Source organism: Fukomys damarensis, unplaced genomic scaffold, assembly GCF_012274545.1.
Source record: "Fukomys damarensis isolate Sample0158 unplaced genomic scaffold, DMR_v1.0_HiC HiC_scaffold_16, whole genome shotgun sequence".
Lineage (NCBI taxonomy): Eukaryota > Metazoa > Chordata > Mammalia > Rodentia > Bathyergidae > Fukomys > Fukomys damarensis.
The window spans coordinates 69,149,932-69,176,954 of record NW_022900928.1 but is presented as its reverse complement, the minus strand read 5'-3'; the positions used below and the strand labels follow the sequence as shown (position 1 = coordinate 69,176,954).

At 40.3% G+C, this 27,023-nt stretch overlaps 1 protein-coding gene across 1 annotated transcript in view; it reads right to left on the bottom strand.

Moving 5' to 3' along the window:
• Positions 1-2,120: 2,120 nt before the first annotated feature.
• Positions 2,121-27,023, bottom strand: part of Sorl1 (sortilin related receptor 1) — a 159,462-nt gene continuing 134,559 nt past the window's right edge. The window contains exons 33-48 of the mRNA XM_033764392.1: positions 23,034-23,165; positions 22,338-22,464; positions 22,018-22,187; positions 19,846-19,958; positions 19,527-19,631; positions 18,502-18,574; positions 15,698-15,780; positions 14,336-14,432; positions 12,144-12,328; positions 11,519-11,638; positions 10,440-10,604; positions 9,074-9,248; positions 8,063-8,169; positions 5,905-6,097; positions 3,665-3,877; positions 2,121-2,290 (exon numbers count right to left, since the gene is read on the bottom strand). Of these exons, the coding sequence (XP_033620283.1) occupies positions 2,223-2,290; positions 3,665-3,877; positions 5,905-6,097; positions 8,063-8,169; positions 9,074-9,248; positions 10,440-10,604; positions 11,519-11,638; positions 12,144-12,328; positions 14,336-14,432; positions 15,698-15,780; positions 18,502-18,574; positions 19,527-19,631; positions 19,846-19,958; positions 22,018-22,187; positions 22,338-22,464; positions 23,034-23,165 (2,126 nt within the window). The 3' untranslated portion in view covers positions 2,121-2,222. The remainder of the gene's footprint in view (positions 2,291-3,664; positions 3,878-5,904; positions 6,098-8,062; positions 8,170-9,073; positions 9,249-10,439; positions 10,605-11,518; positions 11,639-12,143; positions 12,329-14,335; positions 14,433-15,697; positions 15,781-18,501; positions 18,575-19,526; positions 19,632-19,845; positions 19,959-22,017; positions 22,188-22,337; positions 22,465-23,033; positions 23,166-27,023) is intronic.

The window sequence follows — 27,023 nt, the reverse complement described above, 5'->3', positions numbered from 1 at the left end:
ACAGTGGCATCTTCCCAGGAGGGGTGATGGCCAGTCTGTACAGTACTGTGCACGGAGCACCGGAGGCACTGGAAGCTAGAACTGGAGGCTTGGAACATGTCACACTGCCAACTGGGGACACATATTCTGTAAAAACTGGAAATAACATCTCAGACCCTTCATACCAGCTTTTACAGATGCCACCGAGAAGCTGGCAGAAGCAGAAAATATACTTTCTCGTTGTTCAATTAAATGACTTGCCTCCCACCAGATTGTTCATCTTGTAGCTACTTAAAGAGTTTATTAAAGTGGAGGTGGTAGGGCATGGGATTTTGAACAAAACTCCAAAACAAGCTAAAAGCAAAATAAATTCCAGTGTGAAGAAAGACAAAAAAAAAAAAAAAAAAAAAAAAAAAAAAAAAAAAAAAAAGGAAAGAGTAAAGAAGAGAGGGTAAGCCAGAACAAAGATCATCATTCCTACCATTTGGTAACATGAACTCCAGCCCTACTTCATGGGACACACTAAATGTCTACAGGTCAAAATACTCCTCACCTAAAATATGTATGTGCGAATAAAAATTTTAAAACTAAAACATTTGATTGGTTTGATTTTTCTAAACAATCTCTAGGTAGAAGGAAACTATATTAACACCCAAGAATGATATATTTGATGGGAAAAAAAAACATTTGCGAGAAGGTAGCATGCTATGTGCAGGGGAGATGGAGCTTTACAAAGCTCGCATATATAAAGGACACATCATATCGAAGGCATGACTTTGGAATATTCCCAGAGCTCACTTGCTTATCAGCTGGGAGGAAATTCTCCACTGAGGAGGGCCATACAGTACAAGTGACGGTAACACTAGACATCGATGGCTGCAATGCTAAGTCTAAAGCACGGGCCTCAGTCCACAATAGATTCTGCACAACTTTCAAGTGACTATGATTTGAATACAGGGGCGGTATTATAATGGCAGAAGGAAAAAAAAAAAGCACAGGTTGTTTTAGAGAGAATAAACAAACAAACTCCAGTGTTGCTGCTACTGTGGACTGAAAGGAGTGGCCAGCTGCTTGGATGGCCTCTATCTCTGTAAGTGTGGATAGCATTCTCTCTGTAGATTGGGCGGGGGCATGGCTGACTGAGGGAGGTGGAAGAAAAGCAAAAGAGACAGAGAAGGCACTGACCCAATTCAAAATGACTGCATATATCAGCGTGAATTTTTAAGGAAAATTCAGTGGCCACCTTGACCCAAATATAAAATTTTACATTTGAGATTCTTTGGTGGTAGTAAAAACAAACAAAAATTTCAAATGGAGAAATTACATACTATATTTGCCAGGGTATCTATCATGGCACAGATCTAGGACTCTCCTACATACAACCAGAGTAACTTTTTACAATGACAATGATTCCAGTGTATAAGAGAGCAGTGTTAGCATTTGGTAGCTTTCAAAGCTACACCTTGTACAGAGGCATTTACAGTAAGAGCCAATCAATCAAAATAAGAGGAAGCTGTGGCTTGCAGGGCTTCCCAAGTTGTAGCTCTGTTTAACTGAGATCTGGCCATGACTCAGAGCTTTCTTCTGCCAAAGACTGCTACATGACACACAAGTAAATAAAATGGACTGCTTTTGGAATGGCAACAAAATGCATCTGTTCCTCATCCCCCAACCCTATGGACCAGGGGATCAAAACATACACGGTGTCAGATGACCACAAAAGGCTGGCCTTATACAAAGTCCCAATAAATTAACAAAAGACCGTGAAAGAACCTTTCCCCAAACATTTTCATGTAAATTAAATCCAAACAAAATTTCAAATTTGAATATGCTTTCAAGGAGAAGGGATTCCACCCATCACTCTCTCTTGAAGACTTTATTAAATACATTTCTGTGTCTTAGAAAAATAAAAAGAATGGCCAATTTACTGAACCAAAATTATCTCACAGACTTAAAAGCATGCCCAGCAAGCACAGCCCTGTAAGACTACATTAACATCAAATCAAAGCAATTTGGTTACTAAAATCAACCCGGTTTGAAGTTCACAGTTGATTACTACAAAGTTTATTCATCCTTTTCTTTCTTTTTTGTTTCTTTTTATTTTGTTTTTGTTTTTGTTTTTGTCTTTGGCCCATATAAAAATAACATATTGCAACTCAAAGTGCATCTTTTAAAATAAACCATCAACTATCTTTATCAAATAAAATATTTACACCATTTGGTTTCTAGTGAGGAAAGCTCGTTCAGGCTATCACCATGGGGACATCATCTGAAAATCCAGTTATCATAGGAGCATCTTCATCATCTTCCCCTAGAAACAAAAAGAGAAGCCTTCATGAGCTCCAGCACCTCTCCTCCTCACCCCAGTTCCAAGCTCTACCCATCTCCTGGCCCCATCGCATCTCAGATAAACCTTACCACAACCAGCCGGGCACAGTCATCAGTCCTGAAAGTCAGCTCAGCTTCCTCTGCCATTTGTGGGTCACCTTCTTGTCATCAATAGGTGACCAAACTTATTTTAAAGGTAGGTCAAACTTAGCTAAATCAAGCAAATAAAACTTGCAAGAAGAACAATCTCATTACCTACCCAAAAATCAAATGGGTGGTTAGGGTCCCCCAATTTGAGTTACCTACACCTTATATTAGTCCAGCAAACTTCATTGTTTTCTTTCTCTTTTGAATTTGAACTTAAACTGCTTTAAGGAAAAAAATCTTGAAGGGGCTTAAGAATCTGGGGGACATTTTTCAATACTAATAGCTATCCCTTTGAGACCCCCTTATATAATCCTGTGGAACCGCAGATCCGAATTCAGTGATCACTGCACAGTGCTGCAACAGGTCAACTCTTTTGTCCCCGACAGCAGGACAACCCATTCATGAAAAGCAATCTGGGTACTTGGGGATTAAATAAGAAAAGAAACTAAGAAAAAAAAAAGGGAATGGGGCTAATATCATGATCAGCAAGCGGGTATACATAAATGTCTTCATATACAAAGGAAAATAACTATAGTTCACAGGAAAAGTAAACAAATTCACATTCAGCAGTGTGAGTTAAGGGAAGCCTTTAACACACCCACTTCATTATGTTATGTAGTCTTCCAGCTCTCTTAGTGTTAAGGAATTTCAGTGTACAAAGATGTTTAAAGGAATAAAAAGATTTCTTTTTCCCGCACTACGTGTTAACAACACATAAAGTAAGATTGGCTGGTGAGTCTGCACTAGCAACAAGAAAGAGAAACAGCCAGATGGAAGAGCTTCTTCCCAAAGAAGCTAATGAGGGAGGCACTATTTTTTTACCTTGACTGGGATCTCTGGGGAAGTCAGACCTCCAGGTCTCTGAAAGACCAGATAGTGGTCAGCTGAACATTGCTGAGGATTTTCTGCTACTCTGGAAGTCGCCAAAACCTCAGGGCCTATCTATCTTGCCTGTATGAGACAAGCTCCTAGCAGGTCTTCCGTGTGCCTGGCTCAAATCACACTACTGAAGTAAATGTCCTATTTCAATTTAGGAGCAAACTAAAAGCCAAGGGCTCCATCTGGTTTCTTCTTATGCAGGGGATTCACTAGTTAATGAATATCTTCTCTCATGTCAAAAGATAAGCAGAAGGCAAGTCTTTCCTAACCAGGTCATTGCTTTGGGGGGGTCCACCCTGAGAGGAAGAGCTGGCTTTCCCTGCCCACTTACCCAGGTCATCCCCTGAGGAGAAGATGGCTGAACCCAGCCTGGAGCTGTAGTGGCTGTTGGCAAAAGCAGTGAAGCTGCTCTGCAGCCTCCGGTGCTTGGTGTACAGGACGGCAAACCCAACCCCCAGGCTCAGCAGTATCAGGAACAAGATGGGAACCACCACTGCGGCGACATCAGTGGACCTGGAAGCCTGTACAGCTGCCGTTTCTCCACCTGTCGAGGCAAGATCCCCACCAGTGAGCCTCCTACCTGAGGGCAGGAGAATGGGCCAGGTGAGCCTCAAGGCCCCACCCACCAAAAAAGCTAGGAGTTCCAAACAGCACCCCAAACCGCACGATGCCTGAGTGTTTCCTGACTGCTTGCTATGAGCTAATAAACCATGGGCCTTGTGCATGCAAATACGGTAATTACATTAGACTCCTAATCACTGCCTTGTTGGTTATTTAGATAATCTCTTGGAAGGGAGACCTTTGTTGGGGTATCAACATTGATTTCATTAGCATTATTACTTAAGACCACTTGCTTGCCTTACATAAGAGGATGTGAAATCAGACCACTAATTAACGAGATTGCAATTATTTCCCCCTACTTGGCACCAAAGTCACTCTGAACTGCAATTACCTGAAGCTCCATTAAGTGATACAAATGAGATTCCTTTACTACAATACTGACTTAACAGCTCATGAAGTTTTACAAGGTTTTTTACTTAAGTGAAAAAGAGAGAAACAACCTTTCCATATATATTTAAGATTTTTAAAAGCTCTCTGAAAAGCCATTTAGGTGTTTATAACCTAAGAAAGTCACTGCCTTCCCATTGGCTTAAATAAATGCAGGTCTTGTAATGATTTACTAACTAATTTCTACCCCTGGCACTCAGGTGAAAGCCATCCCCCACCTCATACCATGTTGGGGCAGGGACTAGCCTTTCTCTGAGGCAAGTCTGAACTTCAGGAAGAAAAATGAAGCTTAGGAGTCAGATTTTAGCAAAAGCAGCAGTGTGGGTTTTCCTCCGTCTAGGTCTCTATAGGCTTGGGCTTCTTCCCTGATGGAGGAGGAGGCGGCAGGAGGCAGGTGGCACAAGCGAGGTTTCTCCCTTGTGCAGAAAGCACCACAGCTACCTGGGGATTCAGCCTAATGGGGTACTAACAAGGACGGGCCAGTTCTTGTAAGTTTAATCTAGCAATTCAGTATCAATATCTGTTTTTACATTTATTTCACTATTTCCTGGCTAGAAAAAAACTCTGGCAAAATCTTATTTAATGGGTTCAGCCTATCCCAAGTATTGCACAGCAGTAAATGAAAGCAAAGTGTGCGTTTGGCTAGAGAGTGGTAGAGACCATGGGAATGAGTGAATTCATAAGCTTGGTTTCCTAAAGGTAGCTGGTTGGGGTCCTCACAACAGGTTTTTCCTTAAGTATATTTCACAGGTTGCTGACTGGTTTTGCTTAAAACAAAGTGCTATGAAGAAACCAGTAGGTTAATAAGAGTTGTGCTTTTTGGTTTTGGGATCTTTTTGGAGCTTTCAGGATGCCTGATTCTCAAAAGTGAAGTGGAAGACAAGGTTTCCCTCCTTCTGGAGGATGAGTGTTCTGCAAGATCACACCCCAGGAAGCACTATGTGACGGAACATTCAACAACTCTAACGCAAGATTTTGGCTTGAGCCTTTTTGAAGAGGATCAAATGTAGTTAACAAGACCAGAGGCAAAACACTGGTGGAAACCCTGGCCAAGCTACTACAACATAAGTGGACTTTCTATGTAAACCACTAGTGTGGCCCAACACTGATACCTAGGATTGTTCTAAGATTAAGGACCCCAGGCCAAACTCGGGTCCTCATCTGAGGCTGACAGCTAAGTTGATGGGAAGGGTTATACAGGCAGACACTCCATGGAGAAGAGATACGCTACTGACTTAAGAGAATCACAGGGGATCTGAGAAGCCCTGTAACAGCAAACAACAGACCTTTTGTAACCTAGCATTTCTCATATAGGACCTTTTTAAACAGAATCATTTTTTCTCGTTGCACTTTACATTCAGAATATGGTCACCTTAAAAGCTTATACCATGCCTGGCTCAGGAATATATTTGTTCACAAAATTAGTACCTGATGAAACTGATACATAAGAGCCTTTTTTCTGAGCTGAGAACATATTTTAAACGTGTTTTAGAAAGACACATGGTCATCAGACCATACTACATTCCTGTTATTTCCGCAAATGGAAGGCTGAAGGTAACTTACCGGACCCCAGCTCATCATACAGCAGGACAGCAGGCTCCCCACAGATCTGGCTGCCAAAGAGGCATCGTGCTTGGACGGTGAAAGTGTAATTATGGCCCATTTTCAGGTTGGAAACTTTAAAGAAATTGTCAGTAGTGTTCCCAAGGTATGCTGTGATGTTCATGGCACTATCAAACAGGTGTATCTCATAGCCCTGAAACAGATACACAGGAGATTCAGGAAGTCTGTTACTGGTTCCAACCATACGCGAGCCTCTTACCACAGGCTTAAGCACTTTGGGTTTCTCACTAGTTCTTTTTCACATGACCACTGTGGTATAGGTACAGATTTAGAAAAGAGAAATTTTTCTCAACCCAGTGTCTCCAAACTATTGCACCTACTTAAGAGCTGCAGTGCAGAAGTGAAAGTGTAGACTCAGGGAAAGCCACTTCAACAAATACATGCTGAAAGTCTTGCTCCCCTTTCTCTCCTGTCAAGCATTATTAAATGCTACAAAGAACCTGACCACCTCAGCAACAGCTTGCAGTGCAGAATTTGACTAATAATAAATCCTGGCCACAGTGGCCTCCAGCGGTGGGTTAAGAGGAGGGACTCTGCAATCAGAAAAGAGAGCAAGTTCCCCCTTAGAAGAGTATGTAAGAAGGCTACTGTCACCTTGCTTCCTGTCTCCTTGCTTTCTAGCTTTTCCCAAACCGATCCCAATCCTGACATCCTGGCTTTGATACAAGAAGCACTTTAACAGGCTCAGGGACCTATTCACCACAGGACAGGATGAAACAATATTCCCAGCCTCAGATAGAGTCCTGGACTCCTTCATTGGAAAAAAGTCACCTTGTCACAAACCTGACCCAGGCTGCTGGCTAGAATTAGTCTGACCAGAAGATTTCCTCGCTGACCACCAAGCATTTTAGTGTCAAAGCTATCAACACACAGTTCAGATTACCCACCCCCTTAAAGACTGTACTTCTTGTCTCTACCCTTACGGGGCTCACTGTAAACATGGTCTCTTGATCACCATGCCACTGACCTATTTTTTGAACCCTAAGCCAGGTGGGAAGAACATGCTGTGTCCACGCTGGGTCAAGAAGTGTAAACATGTTCAAGGTTTCTGATATATGCTACTGCAGAGCCTCCCCAGAGGTTGAGCTAGTTTATATTCTGAGAGTGCTAAGGTCCTCAATTATTGCTCACACTGGTACCAGTCCTCCCCCAGGTCTTTGCCGAGGTAACGCAGAAGTGCCACATCTTTGCTGTTTGGATTCCTAGTGAGGTTGAACCCTTCCCTTCAGCTCAACACTGCTGGCGTTTTTTACTTTGCTACTTATATGTTTCTCAAAATTAGAATACTTCTGCTTTGAATTGACTTGATAACATTCTTTATGTTTAAGGATATTGACGACTTAGATGTCACAGTTGTGAAAGTTGTGTGAATTCGCCAGAGTGGTCTGGCTTTTCAAATTTGAAATGAGCTTTGCTTCTGGCATTATCCTGTGTTTGTGGAGGACCCTGGGGCTCTCTGCCATGGAGCCACAACAGTCATTTTGTCCTGACCGAGCTCATGTTCTATAGTCAGTGAGATAACCCAGTTCCATTCAAGAATGGGTCCACCACTAGGTAGCAAATCTCCCAGATCTCGCTGCCAGATCCCCCTTCCCCAGCTTGCTCATGAATGTAGTATTGGCCTATGATAGCAAAATGACACAAAACAAAGGTGTTTATTGGGCAGCAGGGAATTTTCAAGTTCTCCCTCTCTAAGAGTTTCTCTGGGAAGGAAGGGATGAGGTTCCGGGATGAGAGTGCAGCTCAGTCCTTGTCAGAGAGTCTGGGAGAGGTGTATTCTTGGTTTGGATGCTAACCACTTGCCCAACTCCAGTAAGTATCTCAGTCTATGTCCCTTTCTGCCAGGGAAGAAAGTGCAAGACTTAAAAGTGCTTAGTGCAGAGATTCTCATCTTTAATGGGTAGTATAAACATTTCACTAATTAGCAATCTCACAGAAAATAGTCCTTTAATTCTCAAGTTCACTTCCATGCCCTACTCTTTCTTCTTTTTTTTTTTTTTCCACTGTCTATGTCTATGCCAGCATGTTGCTAATGAGCTCTTCTCTGAAACAGGATTCTGATTAGATTTCCAGAGTCACTGACAATGGAGGAACTTACCCTGCTTTCATTGAAATGCTTTTCCTTTAAAGCAAGACTTTTCCAAAACAGAAGAACATGGTCATTTTCTGTTATGATTTTTAAGGCATCAGGTGCTGATAATGAAACTGGAAATCAAAGATAAGACAGGATGTAATTGGTAGATATACATCTGAAGAAATAAAACAAACTGCCTAGGGTGGGATCTAGCACACAGTAGATACCCTTTGATTGGCACCCATTTATTGTTTTACAATAACTTTGGCTAGGATATTTGGACAGTACCTAACTTAGTAATAGCCCTTGGACCAAGCAAGGATGGACAAAAACAGATGAGGCAAAAGGAGTGACAAGAAAGAAATGGCATAGAATAAGGAGTCTGCTTGAACCTAGGACACTGGAATAATATCAGAATATAACCCAGGCCTACTGTTCATACTTCCAGCCTAAAGAGGGCTGAAACTCTTCACACTGTCTGCTGCTATCCAAATAATTGAGCTTTTTACTCACTTCGTGAATTTGACATTGACTACTCTTTAATCTATGGCCCAGTTATTGTTCCCCCTCCATTTCTACATGTCAGATTGCCACAGAGAATCCCTGTGCTTCAGACCAGGTCTTCTGATACAATGCTTCACCTTGGTGGTAAATATCACTCATATTTTGTAACTCTTGGGCAGTCCTCCTCTTCTCCCCCTAGCAATGTCAAAACATGGGAGAAAGAGTAAAAAAAGAGAGCTACTGGGGCTGGGGATTTAGCTCAGTGGTTCCGCTGTCTATCTCACAAGCGCAAGGACCCAAGTTCAATCCCTGGTACCAAACAAAACAAAACAAAAAAGAGAGCCACTGTCCAGCCCACTTGGCCTGAATATGGGAGCCCTGCTTCCTGCACTGCTCTGCTATGGCATGGAGACTGAAGGGTAGCATTGGCATATCCGGGCAACTCCCGATGGAAAGTCGCTGTTGAGAGATCCAGCTGCCACTGCATGCGCTCAGTTTTACGCAAAGGGGTCTGTGCTCTCCCCTGCTCACCTGTGGTAATTTTTATGCTGGAATCTTTGCTCATGTTTCCCAGTTGGACAATGATATGGTATTTCCCTCCAGGCTCCAACCTGCTGATGGTATACTCCACAGTGTTGTTTCGCGATTTTACTTTGTAGCTCCTGTCGGTCTTTCTTATCAGATCTTTAACTGCAATTGCATAGAACTAAGACCAAAAAATAAAAGAATATCTGAATGGTTATCAGAAACTTGGCATTCTTTACTCTCTACTGACACAATTATTTTTTTCAATACTTTCAATCCTTAATTGATTGAATCCACAGATACAAAGGCCAACTACATGAGACACTTGACCACAATATTCAACAATATTCCAAAATCCGATTCTGTTCCTCAGAAAGCCTTTGGATTGGACAGGGACAGCCTTATAATAAGTATGCACTGAGAGAATTGAACATATAATTATCAACTAGATCCAAAAAGAAAAAAAAACCCTCTAGGGTAAACCACATTTACTGTGGTTATCAGCAGCTAGGCTGGAACATGGAAGAATATCCAAATCTATTACTCAACTTCTGTATCACCACCACCACCACAGTTTTCGGATATTGTCAGTGGAGAGACAATGAATGAAAGTGCTCAATTCTAGCTCTAAAGGACAAATGCTCTACTTAATGTCTCTAGGGTGCTTCTTACATAGTATGTGGGTGGGGAAAATATAGTCACGGGAAATATAGCACGGGAAACTTGATTGTCAGGAAGAAACTTAGAGTTAAGAGGAGTCTTCACAACCAAGCATTTTAAACCAAGCATCCATAGGATGAAGGGTAAAAGAGAGGGGGCAGAGGCAAAAGCAGCCCAGAATAAAGAAAATTGAAAGCTATTTTCCAAGATCAGTGTCTCGCCTTTTACCAGGGACTAACAAACATTCTGAAGAGGTTCAGATAGTAAATATTTAGGCTTTGAGGGCCAGATGGTCCCTCCACAACCATTTAACTCTGCTATTTGTAGCATGGAAGCAGACATAGGTCATATGTAAACAAATGGGTTTGGCTTGGTTCCAAAAAAATTTTATTAACAACAACAACAAAAAAAAAGATGGGCCAGATTTAGCCCTTGTTTGATGATCTCTGTTTCAGAGGGCCAAAGTGTGGGCTGTAAGCATCAAACCAGGAAGGACAAACAAATAGGACAGCTGTAACTAACAAAACAGTAGCACCTAAAAAATGGTAACTATAAAGATCGCATATTTGCCTGGATAGAAATGGGAGAGACTTGCTGAACTGAACCATTAGGCCTGTATTTCCGACTCCATTATTGACCACCTTCCATGTCGAGCCACGCTAGGCATCATGCTAAGATTACACAAGGCCGCCTGGGTGTCTAGCCTGCTCACCAGGTCCTGGTCAGGAGAGTCGTATGGGGATTCCCACTTGATGACAGCTGAGGTTTTGCCTGTATGAACCGCATGCAGGTGACGGGGTGGAAGCCTGCTGTCTGGGATCATCTTCACAACAACGTAGTCAGAGGATGGCCCTCGGTAAGGAACCAACACCCGCACCTAGGGCCCAAGTACAAGGGGAAAACAACAACAACAAAAAAACACGACTTTCACACAATATTCACCAAACTATTTTTCAACAAAATAAGGTGTTGAAAATTGTATTTGTTACTCACATATGCAATTAAAGTTCAACTAGTACCAAAGATGTAAAATTGTTCCTTCCATCTCAGATCATTACTAATAGCTTTTTGTACTTCCTTCTAGAAACGTCACAGGCAGGGGCTGGGGATATAGCTCATTATTACAGCGCACATGTGCAAAGCTCTAGGGTAAATCCCCAGTGCTGTCAAAAGAAGCTCCCAGAATGTCCAAGGCATATATGAGCACAGATATTATCTATGGATATAAATTCACACTAATGCATGCAAGTGTGTATGCACATATGTTTAACCTATCTTTTAATTTCACATAATCGAGAAAACACTACATATTTTATGCTCTTCACTGCTTATACTTCATAAAACAGTTTAAAGATCTTTGCATGTCAGTACATGCAGAGTAGTATTTCTTTTGGATGGCTGCCCTGTATTCTATTTCATGAATACACCATGATATTTTTAATCACTCCTTCCTTGAGGGACACTTATGATATTTCAAATCTTTTGCTATCACAAGTAATAAGGGCTCACACACCTTTTTCAAAGTATCTTGGCACACATGTTAAAATATACAGTGGCATATGACAAACATTTGATTTATCTGTATCTATCACCAATCCGTCATGGTGGACTGCAGTTAACTAAGTGGTTGTGATACTTATGACAAAACAGAAATTTCCTCCCATCACACACACTGATCCTAGAATCCAAGTGTCCAGTTTCCCAAGTCCAGGATTGACCTCAGGAGCCCAAGACTTAAGACAGCCCTTAAAAAACAGAAACTCATCCTGCCTTGCTGGTACAAAAGCTTACCAGAAACAAATACTGCTCATCTTTACCAACAATGACTGTCTTATTGTGGAGTGAAGTAGACACACTCTTTGGGCTTCGATAGAGGTCAAGAAAGGATGTGGCATAGAAAATACCATAAACCTGGTAAAAGAAAAGAATGGAAAAGGATATCAATTCATGGGCCAGTGGCCTCATTTTCTTGAAATCTCTAATTTAAGTGAATGCTGCTGCCAGATGCCACCTGATGGAAACTGAGTTTCTTAACATTACAGTCCCCTCACCCACTTTATTCACCAGACCTGCCACATGCAATTTCTGGCTCTTCCCCAGAGTCAAAATGACCTTGAAAGATAAAGGTTTTAAATGGATTCAGGTCACCAAGGCAGTCATTACAGTGCAACTAAAGACATTCATGAAAGAGGACTTTAAGAACTGCATCAGGAAGTGGCAAGAATGCCAGGCCTGAGACATCACGTGCTTCTAGAAAGTCACTAAGAACTGACAGAGAGGCTCGGCGTGTGTTTGGGGTGAGAAAGGAAGACCCAGCAGCAGAGAACAAAGCCGTATAACTTTCCAGTGGATCAGTATGGAGATGTGGGGGGTTGGGTCCATCCTCACTCTGGAATGGCCATTTTGACCCACTCACCACATTCCTGGGGCCAGTCCAGGTGCATTCCACTGCAGTCTGGTTGATCGCCTTGGCTTTGAGGCTAGGAGCTGATGGGCAAACTCCTCTGGTCAAGACATGCTCAAACGCCAGAGGACTATCCCCCAAGTCAGTCTTGGCCCAGACAGAAATCTCATAGGAGGTATGAGCTGTGAGATTGCCAACTGTGAAAACAAGGATAAGCAAGGGACACAAGGAGGAAGGTGGGAGTGTTAATCAAGAAATTGTGTCACTATACACACCCTATCTAAAAAAGGTAATCACTCAATCTGAGTCCTAAATGCTGTAGGACTTCATCAATTTACAAGTTTATTTAACATTTATTTACTAATGACTGATACATGCTGCACATCTCATGGGCACTGGGTAATTTCTCTTAAAGCTGACCATCTCGGGATAAAACTCATCCAATCCTCATGGACAGCCATTTTGCCTTGTGTTATAAGAGCCTTGAAAAAAAAAATAAATAAATCACACCTTTCCACCCAGCTATCCCATGAAATCAGAAGGACTCAAATATCTGTGGATGAAGATACGCATCTCAGAGTCTGTTACAGTAAAACACTGTTATAACCTGACTGCCTGGCAAAAGGGTGATAACTGAATCATGTACATTCCATCAACTACTGCGCAGCCACTAAAACTTGCTCCAAAGAATATTTAATGACAAGGGAAAATTCTTACAATTGTATAATAAATGAAATGGCAAGATACAAGACTATACACAGTATTCTGATTTTATTTTTAAAAAGATATAAGATTAATCCATAAAAAAATATATGGGAGATATCTGAAATGCAAAAGTGAAATTATAGAAAATTTTAATATTCATAATACCTTTGTGTCTTCTAAATTTTCTGAAATAAGCATGTATTCACTTTGTAACTAAGGGATTAAAACTAAAAGAAGTGTGAATAGAGTGGAGGATATGTTAAAGGACAACCTTTGGAATCAGCAGGATTGCAGGAGGGCCTCAAGGCCTGTGCTCTCTGATTCTATATGCTTGGTAAAGTATTTAAATGCTCTGTTTCTTTGTGAGATGGAAAAAAAATAACAGCACTTAGAGCAGCTCGATGTCGCTGGATTGAAAAAGAAACTGCTTGTAAGGTGCCCGGTATAATGCCTAGCACTAAGACCTTCACACACCTCAGGCAACAGTTAGTAAGACTTTGCCGGTTCTACCAGTGCAGTGGTGAGGCAATGGGATCACAGGATTTATAAATGGAAGACACAGTTCCAATCATGGCTCTGCTACCTTCAGAGGAAACTGCCTATTGTCCAAACCTGGGTTTTGCCTCTAGAGGATAAGCAGCCCTCATGGAATTGCAGTACTATTGGGATCATGTAGAACAATAATACCAACAACTCAGAATATTTAGGTAAATGACACTCACAGCAGATGTTCAATGTTATTTCTCCCTTGCATGACCTCAAAAGGTAAATTACTGAAACTAGAAGCCCTTCAGTTTCAAAATAATAATAAAATTAATAATAATAATAACAGCAACAGAAGATTTGTGGATTCTATTTCACAAGGAACAAATGAAAATATGATGGAAATACTATGCAAGCAGGCTGGAAGGGGAAAGGAGAAGCTCGCGTGTCATTCTCAACATTCAGAGGCAGCTTTGGGAATTGAAAGTTTTGTCTTAGAAATAAATTAAAATTTGTCCATTACCCCACTTTCAGATAGAAGATCTGAGGCTCTTTTCTTGCACAGGTGAAAAAGAGAATGGACCTCTTCCTTCCTCATTTGCTTGGTCCATACATTCTAACAATACTTTCCAAAGACCAACCATGTACCAGGCTTTGTGTTACTTATTAGCATGGGAAAGTGAACAGGGATAGAAAAGAACCATGACTAAATTGAGGAACTCCTTCTTATGAAGCACAAAAATCATCTGGAAGAGTTAACCTGGCCTCTTTCCAGTTCTTCCTCCTCTGTGACCTCCAATTTCCATGCAGATAGGAGGGGATTTGCAGAGACAGCAAGAGAAGGTTTTCCTACCAAGCCAGGAGGACATTTATTGTATCCTCAAAGGACAAGAATCTGTCTGCCTCCAGAGAAAGCCCTCTCTCTCCTAAACACCAGAAAACAAGCTCTGTTGCCAGCAGAGCACTGATCCAGCCTTACTCCTTCCCCCTCACAGTGACTACCCTCAAGGTGTTACCTTTGTGTGACAATGTGCTCCCTCGGAAATTCAAGGTTCTCTTTTCTTGTTTGTGGGTGTCAAATGCCCAGCACAGATTCACCACATAGCCATTCACCTGCCAGGCACCAGGAAGCACATAACATAACAGTTAACACAGTCAGAGAGCATGCCAAATATAACAGGTGGGATTAAGAGTACATCTCTTTTCTGTTTCTTTAGGTTTCTTAGTTCTTACAATGGACAGGTAGTTTCTTTCTATTTTTAAACGAGTTCTATTTATGCTATAATTAAATAACATTTAGCTAAGAGCCAGGGATGTAGCTCAATGGTACAGCGCTTGTCAAGCATGTGTGAGGCCCTGGGTTTGATCCCCAGCACCACAAATAGGAATAATATTTAGTTATGTTCTATGTACTTCTAAAAATAAAAATGAGGTCATTTATAACATAAAATATATTCAAGAAAACCAAGAAGTTAATGCAGCCTAAAACAACAAGAATCAAGTAGTAAAGGTAGAAACAGGAAAAACTAAAAAGATAATTAGGCCATGATAATTAAGGGTCAATCTCAGATCAAGGCCAAGAGGTCAGGAACAAAGTGGGTTGGTGAAATCTCACCATCTCACATGAGTAGATACATCCATGCGCCAGAAAGTCTGGATTCATGGAAGGGCTTGATCTAAAGATCTTTAAATGTGGGCGGGGGGGGGGAGTTTTCAGCACCAAAGACAAGGACCACATCTTTTATCAGCCCTCCAGGAAGCCAAGGACAAGATATTAAATTGTAGATAAGTACACAGTACAAGGGTTCCAAAGGCTCGTAGATAGACAGCAGGAGCAAACAGACAAGAAAGAACATTATGGAAAGTAGATCTCAGCTGAGACACCCCAGGGAAACAGATAACTAAGGTGGAGTCTGTGTGTAGATGGACCAAGCCCAATAGCCAGTGGCAGTGGAAAGTGAAGAGTTGGGAGCTTTATGGAGATGCGAGATGGATGTGTTGCCAAGACATCAACTCTCACAAGAGGCATGCTCTTCCACTGTGAGAACCTCTGCATTAGCACTTAGCACCAGGAAATCCAATAAAACTGAAAATTACAGGGCATACATATTCTGTTAACACCAACTCTTTATTTGCACTGTAGCTGTGAACCATTTAATTATATGGTTAAAGAAAAAAGGCACCAGGCTGAGGCAGAGTAATTACATGTAGAGGCTCAAGTTGCTCTTCATGGGGGAAGGAACAAACCTAGTTCTGGTATTTTAGCTTCTCTATATCAAGTCATTCATTTTTTTTTTCTAATCTTACTATATGGAGGCTTATCAGTTCCCATACAAAACAAAGCCCCACCACCTGCCAGTTTGAAATTACCACATTACCTTGATATCACCATCCATGGTCAGGGTGAAGCTTAGAGAATTTTCATCATAGCTGTCAATGTGGATATCTGGTGGTGGAATCACTAAAAACAAACAAGGAATTCAAATAGAGAAACCAAAACCATGGGATGAAAAGTGAGGAAGGCAGGACTTTACAGATTTCAACTCAACAGACAAAGCGATCTTTCAGCTGGGGAAGAAATGGCATTTCTTTTGCTGTCGTTAATGTCCATCTCTTTTACCACTGTTTTCCTGCAGCTTGCCTGGTGAACACAGAGCAATCCTGGCTCAGTCAGCCAGCCTGGCAATTACATCAGGCAGAAAAGTTTCATTATATTAATAGCCCCAAATAACCCAGCTCCGTGGTGTGGTTCTCAAAGGTGCAGAGATCCCTAGTAACATCATCTTTATTGCCACTAACAAAGTCCCAGTGGTCTCAAGACCCTTTGATAGGATAACAGAATGAATTATAAATTATAAATGTATGTATGTGTGGCATAATTGGGAAAGCACAGCCTCTGGAGTCAGGCAAACTTGAGTTCAAATTCCTGACACTTAACAGCTATGCAACCTGGGGCAACTTACTTATCTTCATTGAGTTTAGAGATATGTATCTCTTCACTTTACAGAGCTGAGAAGACAAACTAAAATAATGTATGTATAGTGCCTAGAATTCAACTAATGTTTCCCATCTTTCCATTTCCACAAAAGTCTAATTCATAACAGATTAAAGAGCAAGTAAGCAACCAATGTTCTCCAAAATATCACAGCTCAAAATGGAAGTCAATGGGTGCAAGGAGAATGTGGCTAAGAGAAGAAACCTCTCTCAGTTCATGCTTATTATTTGAAGTTCTGCCCACAAGAAAGCTGATAGTACCCAGCCTAGCATAACTGAAATCAGCTCTTGTATCTTGTGGGACACATATGATCCAAAGACACTATTCAAGTGACAACTGGTTTACTAGACTCTCAGCATATATGCCTCTTATACAGGAGAGGAAGGCAGACTCAAGATCTGGTGGCGTAGAAGAGGGGTCAAAATGTAAAGAAGCCCTTCAGAAGGTCAAGCATGCCATACAACTGGGCTTAAGAAAATCCCAAGAATCAGAAGAAAAGCCATAAGAAGCTTTAGACAGCTAACTCAGAGCCAATCGGCATGGTGCTACAGTAAAGCCAACTTGAGTTATAATCATGGGAACTGGGGGAGGCCACAGTTCTCTCCAGAACCAGTCTATTCACCTACAAAATAAGATAAAAATATTTCTCATTAAATTCACATAAAGTTAAGTAGTGCAGTATTTAGCACATAAGAAGTACTCAATAAATGGTGGCTTTTCTCACTGCTATTAATTCACTACATTCACTAGTGAACCTTGTGATTCTAGCTGACACTACCTCTGCCTTTATCCTTTGTCTCCTTATGAGATTACAATCCCAGGTCACAGATATCTCAAGGAAATACTTTAGGACACAGCTCACTTGCTTTCTGCACACCTCCTAATCAAAACACATGAGGAGGATGTATCAGCAGATGTGTCAAAATCAGAGAAGTTGAAGAAAACTCCAATCACCCACTGAGATTTTCAAAACAGTGTTCAGAACTCCAAGAGCATGCTGACCTTCAAAAGTCACCTCTTTGGGTATGAAAGGCTAGTATATTTTGACCTATGTATTGTAAAAAGAAATGGCAATACAATAAAAACTCTAGGGGAGTATGAATTCAACACACTTTCTCTATTACCTCCAAGTATTCTGTCTACCCACTGATTGGTGCCACTAAGTCTGGTAGCCTGCTGCCCCGATCTCCACATTCTAGATGATAGAGGCAGCAGAGAATGACTCTCAATGACTCAGAGCTCAAGTTAAAATAAACCCCAATCACATTCCATGCCACTGTGCTCAGGTGGTTTTAATATCTGCACATCTAGAAATGAAAGTCCTATAACCAAGAAAAGGTGAGGAAAACCACTCGGGAGGACCACTTGTGGTTCATCTCCTAACATGTGCCAGAACCCTTCATTTATTTGCTTCAATTCACTCATTCACCAACTATTTCTTCAGTTCCCACTAGACATCAGTGATAGAGTAGAGAAACAGACCAGATCTCAGCCCTCATGAGGCACACATGCAAGATGACAAGCCAGCCAACCCCCGCAAGCAGAGCAGTCCAGTGGGCTTTGGCTGTCTCAGTCCAGAGGAAAGCATGTAGCACAATGGTTAAAAGCACAGGATTCAGAGTCAGGTGTGTTGTGTTTCCATCCTGGTGTGGTCATGGACTATGTGTCCTGCGACAAGTGACATACCCCTTTCCACCTCCTTATCTCACTTGGTAGTGTTCGGAGGATCAATCAGGTCAGCTAATGTACAAAAAGTAGTACACACTACAGAGTGCCCAAAGATCAGCCCTAGCACTCACTAGAAACTACCACTGACACACAGTTTGTCAGTGTCAGGAGTCACAAGTATCACCATGGAGCTTTTTCCAAACCACCACAAATGGACATGTACAAAACCACCTTTATCTTTAGTGAGAGGTAGGACTCCTTCTGTTGAATGGTATACATGCTCACAAAGGGATAGGCATGATGGCCTTTGGAAATCTCTTCAATTCTAGGAGAACGAAAAAACTCAACAGTTACCCAAAAAGACTGTCTCTAAAGCACCACAGAAGTACCTAAAAGTGTTAAGGGAAAGGAAGTTGTACAAAATTTTCTCATCTATGCTCTTCCTTTTCAGTCATACTGAAGGTCATTCTCAAAGGGATTTCTATCTTCTCTAAATCTGAACATGCTGGAATCATTTACCTTTTCCTTTTATGGTGGTAATGGATTTAGAATCGCTCCAGTTTCCTATTCCACGACTAGTCACCGCAGCCACCTTTTCAAATCAGAGTGTTAATTAGTATGAAATAAAGGCAATATACCACACAGCAAGAATTCTGAATAAGCTAAAAGGGTGAGATTTTGGCAGTGAGGGTGGAAAATTATGTACAGTGTGACTCAGACTATTCAGAGACCCCAGAAGCTGATAAAAAGGGGTAAGAGACAAAGGGGAGGAACTTGGATAAAGGCAATTATGATAGTACCAAGATCATGAAATGTCTCTCTCTCTCTCTCTCTCTCTCTCTCTCTCTCTCTCCTTGTTGTTGTTTTTTTATGAGACAGGGTTTCACTATGTAGTTGAGGCTGACCTGGAACTCACTATGTAGCCCAGGCGGGTCTCAAACTCACAGCGATCCTCCTGCCTCAACCTCCCGAGTACTGGGATTACAGGCGTGCGCCACTATGCCTGGCTATGAAATCTCTTTTGATTGACAGATGTCAAGGTTCTTCTAAAGGGCAGGGGTGTGTGTATATTCATATATATAATCTAAGTTTATATCCATACACACACATTAAGAGTGTTGGAGAAATTAGCAGTGCAAGAGAATCTCTGGAGTGCATGCACTTAATGGTCTCAACAAACATATTTGGCACAAAATCTATCTATTTTCCTCTAATGATAACATTACAATTCATAAAAACCTCAGAAAAATCAGTTTATAAATGCTACTTATCATAGTTCTGAATCACCCTGCAGCTAAAGATAAGCAGAAAAGAGTTACGTGCAAAAGTATTGGTGCTGGAAAGCTAATAAGATATTTGGGTTACAAGCAGGTAAAGCTGTATTACCATAAAGTTTAGGTTATCTGAGGGAAGTCTGACTTCTCCCCTCAGGACAAAGAGCCAGGCATTTTGCAGACTACTAATATGTATCTTAAAAGTAAAATGGGAATGTCTCTTTAGATTCTGAGACTACCCAGGTGGCTGGAACAGATATGAACACTCACCCTGACAGTGTATAGAGCATTGACCAATAGGTTCCTTATTTCTGTAGTGTTACTAGCAGCCCTCTGGGAGGCCCACATCTTGGAACCACTCCTGCTGTATTCTACCTAAAGTAAGAAGAAAAATATGAGTAAAAGGTAATCAGAAGTATGAAACACCCTATTACCTTCAAAGAGGCAGGTGGAAAGAGAGAAAGGAAGGGTATGAAATGTTCTTATAGGTGAGTTACTACCCACAAAATTATACCCATCAATTTCTAGTCATACAAAACACCCAGAAATCTCTAGCTCCCTGATACTCCAACATCTGGAAGATACTTACAATGTACTCACGAATGAGACCATGGGCATGGATGGGAGAAGTCCAGTGTCCAATAATCACACCTTCTGCTTCCCTGTGCAGTGAGAGCTGCAGATTTCGAGGGGCATCTGGCACTAGAAAAGAATCAATTCAGAAGTCAACCTACCCCTGAATGGAGACAACATGAACCTATACACAGAAAAATCTAAAAATTCTGCAAAAACCTGTTCACAAGAGCTAAATGAATTCAGCAAACTTGCAAGATACAAGATCAACATATGGAAATCAGTAGTATTTCTATACATCAGTAAAATACTAGCTGAAAAAGAAAACAAGAAATCAGTAATACTATTCACAATAAGTAAATAAAAAATAATAATAAAAAAATAAAATCCCTTGGAATGAATTAAACCAAGAAGGTAAAAGATCTCTGCAACAAAAACTATAAAACACTGACAAAAGATATTAAAGGACAGGGGCCGGGGATTTAGCTCAGTGGTTTTGGCGCCTGCCTTGCAAGTACAAGGACCAGAGTTTGAGCCCCAGTACCAAAATCAAAACCATACAAACAAAATAAAGGAAACAAAAATACAAAGGCATCCCATACTCATGAATTAGAAGAATATTGTTGAAATGTGCACACTACCTAAAGTAAACTACAAAAGCAGTACCATCAGAAAGCCAATCACATTCTTCACAGTCCTGAGGAAAAAGTATAAAGCTGGAAGTATCATACTACCTAACCTCAAATTGTACTACAAAGTTGTAGTAACCAAAACTGTATGGTACTGGTGTAAAAAACAGACACATAGACAAAGAGAAAAAAATAAAGAATCCAGAAATAAATCTATGTATTTTCACTAACTGATATTTTTGTACAAAGACATCAAGAACATGCTCTGGAGAAACAATATGTATTATAGTTTCTTTTATAAATGGGGTTGGAAAAACTGACAAGAATGAAGCGAAACCTCAATCTTTCACCATATACAAAAACAACTCAAAACAAACCAAGACTTAAATGTAAGACCCAAAACTATGACACTAATAGAAGAACAGGTGAGAGAGGGTGAAGGGAGGGCAGGAAAATGAAAAAATAAGAACCAAGATACATCATGTAAAGGTACAAGATCCCAGTGATGAATGTAACTGTATTGTTTACCTTAAATATACCAATAAACTTAATGGAAAAAAAAGAAGAATAGGTGAAATGTTCAGAATATTGGTCTGAACAAAGACTTTTTAATGGGATCTCAAAAATTAAAGACTACAAAATTAAAAATTAAATCATGAGCCTACTACTGCAAACTCAAATGCTTCCACATAGCAAAAACAGTAGTGAAGAAACAATGTACAGAATGGAAGAAAATATTTGCAACCTTTTCACCCAAGGAAGAGTTAATATTTAGAATATTTAAGGAATTCAAATAATTCAACTATAACAAAAATCTGATTATAAATAGGCAAGTGATTGAAATAGACATTTATCAAAAGAAGACATTCAAACAGCAAAAAAGAATGAACAAAATATGAACATCATTAATCATCAGGGAACTGCAAATTAAAACTACAACGAGACATCATTTTATCCTAGTTAGAATAGCAATTATCAAAAAGACAAAAAATATCAAATGCTGACAAAGATTCAGAGAATGGAGAAAGAATTCTCTCCTTTACTGTTGGAGGAAATATAAATTAGCACAGTCATTATGGAAAACAGTATAGAAATTTCTCAAAAATCTACCAATAGATTTATCCCACGGTCAAACAACTCCACCACTGGAGATATAGGAAAAATAACTAGAACTAGCAGTCACTCATGTCAACTAATTAGACACATATAAATTTGGTAAATTTCTTTAAAAATCTGGCCACAAAACTGCTGACATGCCTCATATTTTAATAATAATGAGCTAGTAAGTACCAGCAAATATCACAGAATGAGGCAGAGGCAAGGACTATACAAGAAATGCAAATGAACACAATAGTAGACAGACTCTGAAATTCACTTAAGGAGTAAGAATATTCTCTGCCATAAAAAAAGTAACTGATCAACAACTCATCAAGACCATTAAACTTAGCCTCAAGACTTCTACACATGTAAGATATATAAAAGCATGTTTCCACATTCCTGAGCAGCCTTGGGAAAACTAAGTTCTTTTACATATCATTAACATGAATTATAACACTTACATCCTTCTGGAGTCCTCAGGGTGACAAAGTCATTGGTGTTGTGTGCCTTGCTCAGACACTGAACCTGTACTTTAACCTGATATGTGGTATCTGGTTTTAAGACTTTTAATACAGCATTTGTTTTATTGCTGTGGGTCTCCATAGTCTTCCATATGCTCTCTCCAACCACTCTGACCAAAAGAAGAAAGATAATGTCACAGTAAAGTAGTATGGGGTGGCTGAGATGTATGACTTCGCTAATAAAGAGGCTTACTATAAACATCATAGCAGTTTATGGGACATTCAGTGAAAACGAAGACCGTGGCAAAGATGGGACCCACCTGTAGTAGATGTTATACACACAAGAAGTAGAGGGCATTTTTTTTGGCCGCATCCAGGTCAAAGTTACATCCCCAGAGAAGTCAGCTGTCCACTGAAGATTCTGTACTTTGTATACAGTTAACTCATCTAAAGAAATAAAGGGGGGAAGTCACAGAAACTTATGTATTACAAATCCTTGAGTTTGAAAAGACTTACACTTTAAGGTAGAGTTACCATGATCTGAATTGTCAGGAAATCACAATCACTGTCTAAAAAAGCATCCTAGGAAATTTGGCTGAAACCTCCTTCTACAACCTTTTCTAGGGAAATTTAGGAATGTTCAGCTATCTTTCCTTGCATTTCTCCTTCCTGCCTAAGGCACTTAAGCTTGATTCTCAGTAGAGAATGCAGCAATTTTAAGGACAATGTCACAACAGGATCTTATCCAGAGAAGATGCCTAAGCTGAGAAGCTTGGCTCTGTGAACAAAGGTACATCAACAAGAGGTCCCCAGAAAACAAACCTAATACCAGAATTTCATCAAGAGGGAGGAGGTGGCAGGAAGTCACAGCAGAATGTCACTTGGGTGCTCCAAAGTTGGGTGCGGAAACTCTTTCACTTCCAGAGGGAGCAAATGTTCTAAAAGGAATTAGCTGAATACCCCCGCAGCAATTGAGCAACCCAGCAGACCAACCACCCTGTGGGGCCAGTACTCACCACTGCAGGCCTTTTCATCACTCTCATCGGAGCAGTCCAGGAAGCCATCACAGCGCTCTGAGAGAATAATACAGGCCTCCCCATCCTCACACTTGAACTCCCTGCTCATACAGGTCAAGGAGCTGTGTGTAGCTAGAATACAAAGAACTTCCTTAAACCCAGAGGGGAAATGCCATGTTGCCAAAAAAAAAAACGTCCAAGTTTACTCATCAAACTATTTGGGAAGAATGGTTAAGAACCTTTCTGAACTAACTGGCTTCTGCTTTGAAGGACATCTTTGGAACAAGTAGAATCTATCTGGCACTGTGGTACCATCTTACTTAACAGTAACAATTGGGATCTTTTTCCAGATAGGATGTAAGCTCCAGAGTCAAACAAACTAGGTTTTAAGCTTTTCTTCTGTGTGAGCTTGAGGAAGCTGCTTAACACCATCCAAGTTCAAGTCACCCTATTAAAACTGGAGTGACAATTCCATGGCTCCTCCATCTATGGGGCCTAATGAGATTGAGCACTTGTAGCAGTGCTGGGCTTCTGGTAGGTGTCAACAAATTATACCTATTGCTCTACAAGACTAATTACTCTGTTCCTATTAGTTTGCATCTAGAATGATGCTAAAATTTCTAGTTTGAGTGATATAAATAACGAGATGAATCACAATAATGTTAGGAGGCATGCCTACTTTGTATAGTGTTTTTTAATTGCACAAGTTTCCAGCGTATTTTCATAGAAAATGAAATAAGCAAAATAAAGAAGTACAGTGGACCCTTGACTTAGAAGCTCATTCTGTTTGTGAGGACCAGTTGTAATTCAAGTCCATCAATTGAAAGTTCAGGCTCTTCTATACAGCCTTCAAAGTCTCTCTTCCTGTACACAGGCAGATAGATCTGTATCCTTAGAGAGACACTGGCCCAAGAGTTCTCAATTAACCCCACACAGAAAAGGATGTTGTAATGTTTCTTCCAGAACCCTTTAAGGGTTAAATCTGTGTCTGAGACCAGCTGGAAGCACAAGTGGCCTGCATTTGGGTCATAACTCAAGACTTTGTTTGTTAAGTTAAAACTAAAATTCTGCTGGGGATTTGGCTCAGTGGTTCCACTGCCTGCCTCACAAGCGCAAGGACCCGAGTTTGATCCCCGGCACCCCCCAAAAAAAAATTCTAAAAACTAAAATTCCAGTCACAATCAAAGTTATTCATATGTCAGGCTGGTCACTGTATGTATTCATGTCAGGGTCACTCTAAGTGAAGAGTTCACCGACTCTATAGCAGGCTATTAACCAAAACACTTCTCTGTAGCAGGGGAGGCTCTAAAAAGGAAGAAGTGATGATAACGTAATTGCAAATGATGCTAATAGAGAGGACAGAAGGGAACAGCTTTAGGAACCAGATCCGCTACACCAGGGTGGTCTGAGTCAGGCCTAGGCACTTTACATTGTCACTATTCTAGATTCCGAACAAGGAAGGGTGACATCAAAGACCCAATACCATCAGTAAATGAGTTCTAAAATTAACTTTGTACCTCTAGCTCAAAGATTTTCACACTCTAATCCCTGGAATTTAATAGTTTATTTTATATACCAAAAGAGATTTTTGTAGATGTGATTAAATTAAGGGCCTGTATTTTCCAGGTGGGCCCAATCAAACCACGTTTCGAGATAAAGGGAGAGAATCTGGATAATGTTCATTATATTACAGAAATCTATCAAATGCTGAACTGACATTGGTTTGTCTTGAGGAAGTGTCTGAGGAGTATACCACATATAAAAGGATATTACAGTATTAAAAATGGTTCAAGAATTACTGCTATAATGATTTCAAGAGCGCAAGATGGAATTCATCCATCTTTGCAGCAAACACTGACAAAGATCCTACCATGAATCTATGCCAGTCACTAAGAATATGATAATGTGTCAAACAGACAAAGATCCACCCTCGGAGAGTTTATCATCCATTAAAAGAAACTACGAACAAGTCAACCAACAAATATGTCATTTTGGATAGTGTAAGAGATGAACATAAAAAGAGTGTGAGTTAAAGGGCGGGTGGGTTGCACCCCTTCATACAGGATAATCGGGGAGGGACACTGCTCAGAAGGGGACTGTTTCTAAAAACACACATGATCATCATTGCAGAAGTTTTCTGCTTGGAACAAATATGAGAAAATATCAGCAAACTCTGGAGAATGTTTGAGACTTCTTTATAAAATGTGTCTCAGAACTTTAAAAACAAAAAAACACATAGGTTTCAGAATGTGGAAATCAGGTTGTCATTACTCTGAAGATTTTTAAGCAGATTAAAGAGATGCCTGGCTGGCACTTAGCACAGAAGGTAGTAGTGTCAGTTTCTCTCAGAAGAAATACATCACACTAACCACATTTTGTTTTTGACAAGGTGATCGGGTTAATGAATTGAGAAAATTTATATAATTGAGACAAATTATAGATATGGTACATTTTGATTTTAAGTCCCTTAACTAAGCAGCTTTGTTGTGAACCAGACAGATTTAAAACAGGCTGAAGATACTGGCTTAAATATTCAATTAATGAGTTACTACCATCCAGGAGGGAAATCCTATTTCTTTTCCTCTTTGTTAATTACTTTTCGTGTTCACCTTATTGTGCCGTTACTGGACTCGGATGTTTCTACTGTCATTTTGGTGGGTGTGGGGTCAACCTGTCATGTTGTTTTAATGTCCCAGGGGTCAACTTTTTTATTCTTTTAATATAAGCAACAATTTTTACACTAGTCTTTGTTTGTTTGTTTGTTTGTATGTTATGTGTGGTGTACCCTTCCATCATAAGAACTTTCAACACAGACAACATGACGGAGAGATCACAAGTCTTTGTCTAGGTAAATGTCTCAGTCTGTTACTGACTAGGTGGTCGGTCCTCTTTGAACCTTCGTTTCCATAGCTCTTAGTGTTTCTTGTCTCTAAACAATATCAAGTCACAAGATTGAGAATTAAGTGGAATAAATATATGATTCACATGAGGGATTGCCCTCATGTCATACATGATACATCAAACCACATTATCAAATATTAATTTCCCTTTTTAAGTCCTAATTATTTCACAAAAAAATTAGTTATCCTGTTGACTTTTATTGCTAGCACATACAACAAAAAGGCCTTCCAAATTTTCATCCAAGTCACTGATGACTTTTTGAACAGGATAGAGCTCCTTAAAAAGTATCACAGAACATTATAAACATTAAGGAGAAAAGTAGGGCAGCCTGAAGAAGACCACTTACGATAAAGTAGTGAAAAATAAAAGCAAAAAAAAAAAGCAAGGATGCTGCCAGGCATAATAATGAAACTAACACATAGGCAATATAATCAGTCATTTTGGTTCCTGAGTTCCAGATAAGTAGAAGCAAATGTACTGATGTACAATTCATCCCCAAAATGCACCCGCCTCTACTGGGCTCCTGATTATGGAGGATATTAGCAATGTGATCCCTTACTGTTTTCTTAATCTAACCAACAAGCAAACAAACAAATCAACCTAGCTTAGAAACTGAAGAAGCAGCAAAAGTTAAAGGGTATTTCTTGAAAAAAGACCCCTAAGTAGCAACTTATCAAATTTCTTGAATTTTGGACAAAGAAAGGACCCTTCAGACATACAAAATAAAAGATGTAACTTTCATGGAGAAGAAAAGCAGTACAAAAGATGGGGGTCTTGTGACCCCTAGAAAGCACACATTGAAAAAAAAACATAAATTTGGTAATAAATAAGCTTCATATCTCAGGTTAATAACTTGGCTAAGGCAATATTTCTGTCTCAAATCAGCAACCTATCGAGACTTCCAGGACATAATGAAATTTGTCTCCACAGGTCGATAACTAGAGACAGTTACAGGCCACCATGAAAGTGCGAAAACCGTCAAAGACTCATGGGACATCATGTGGAAAAGACACCTGACAATAGACGATGGCACTTGGGCAAGATCAAAACACCTCTACAATGACAGGCCCAACCTCTAACTTTCTACTG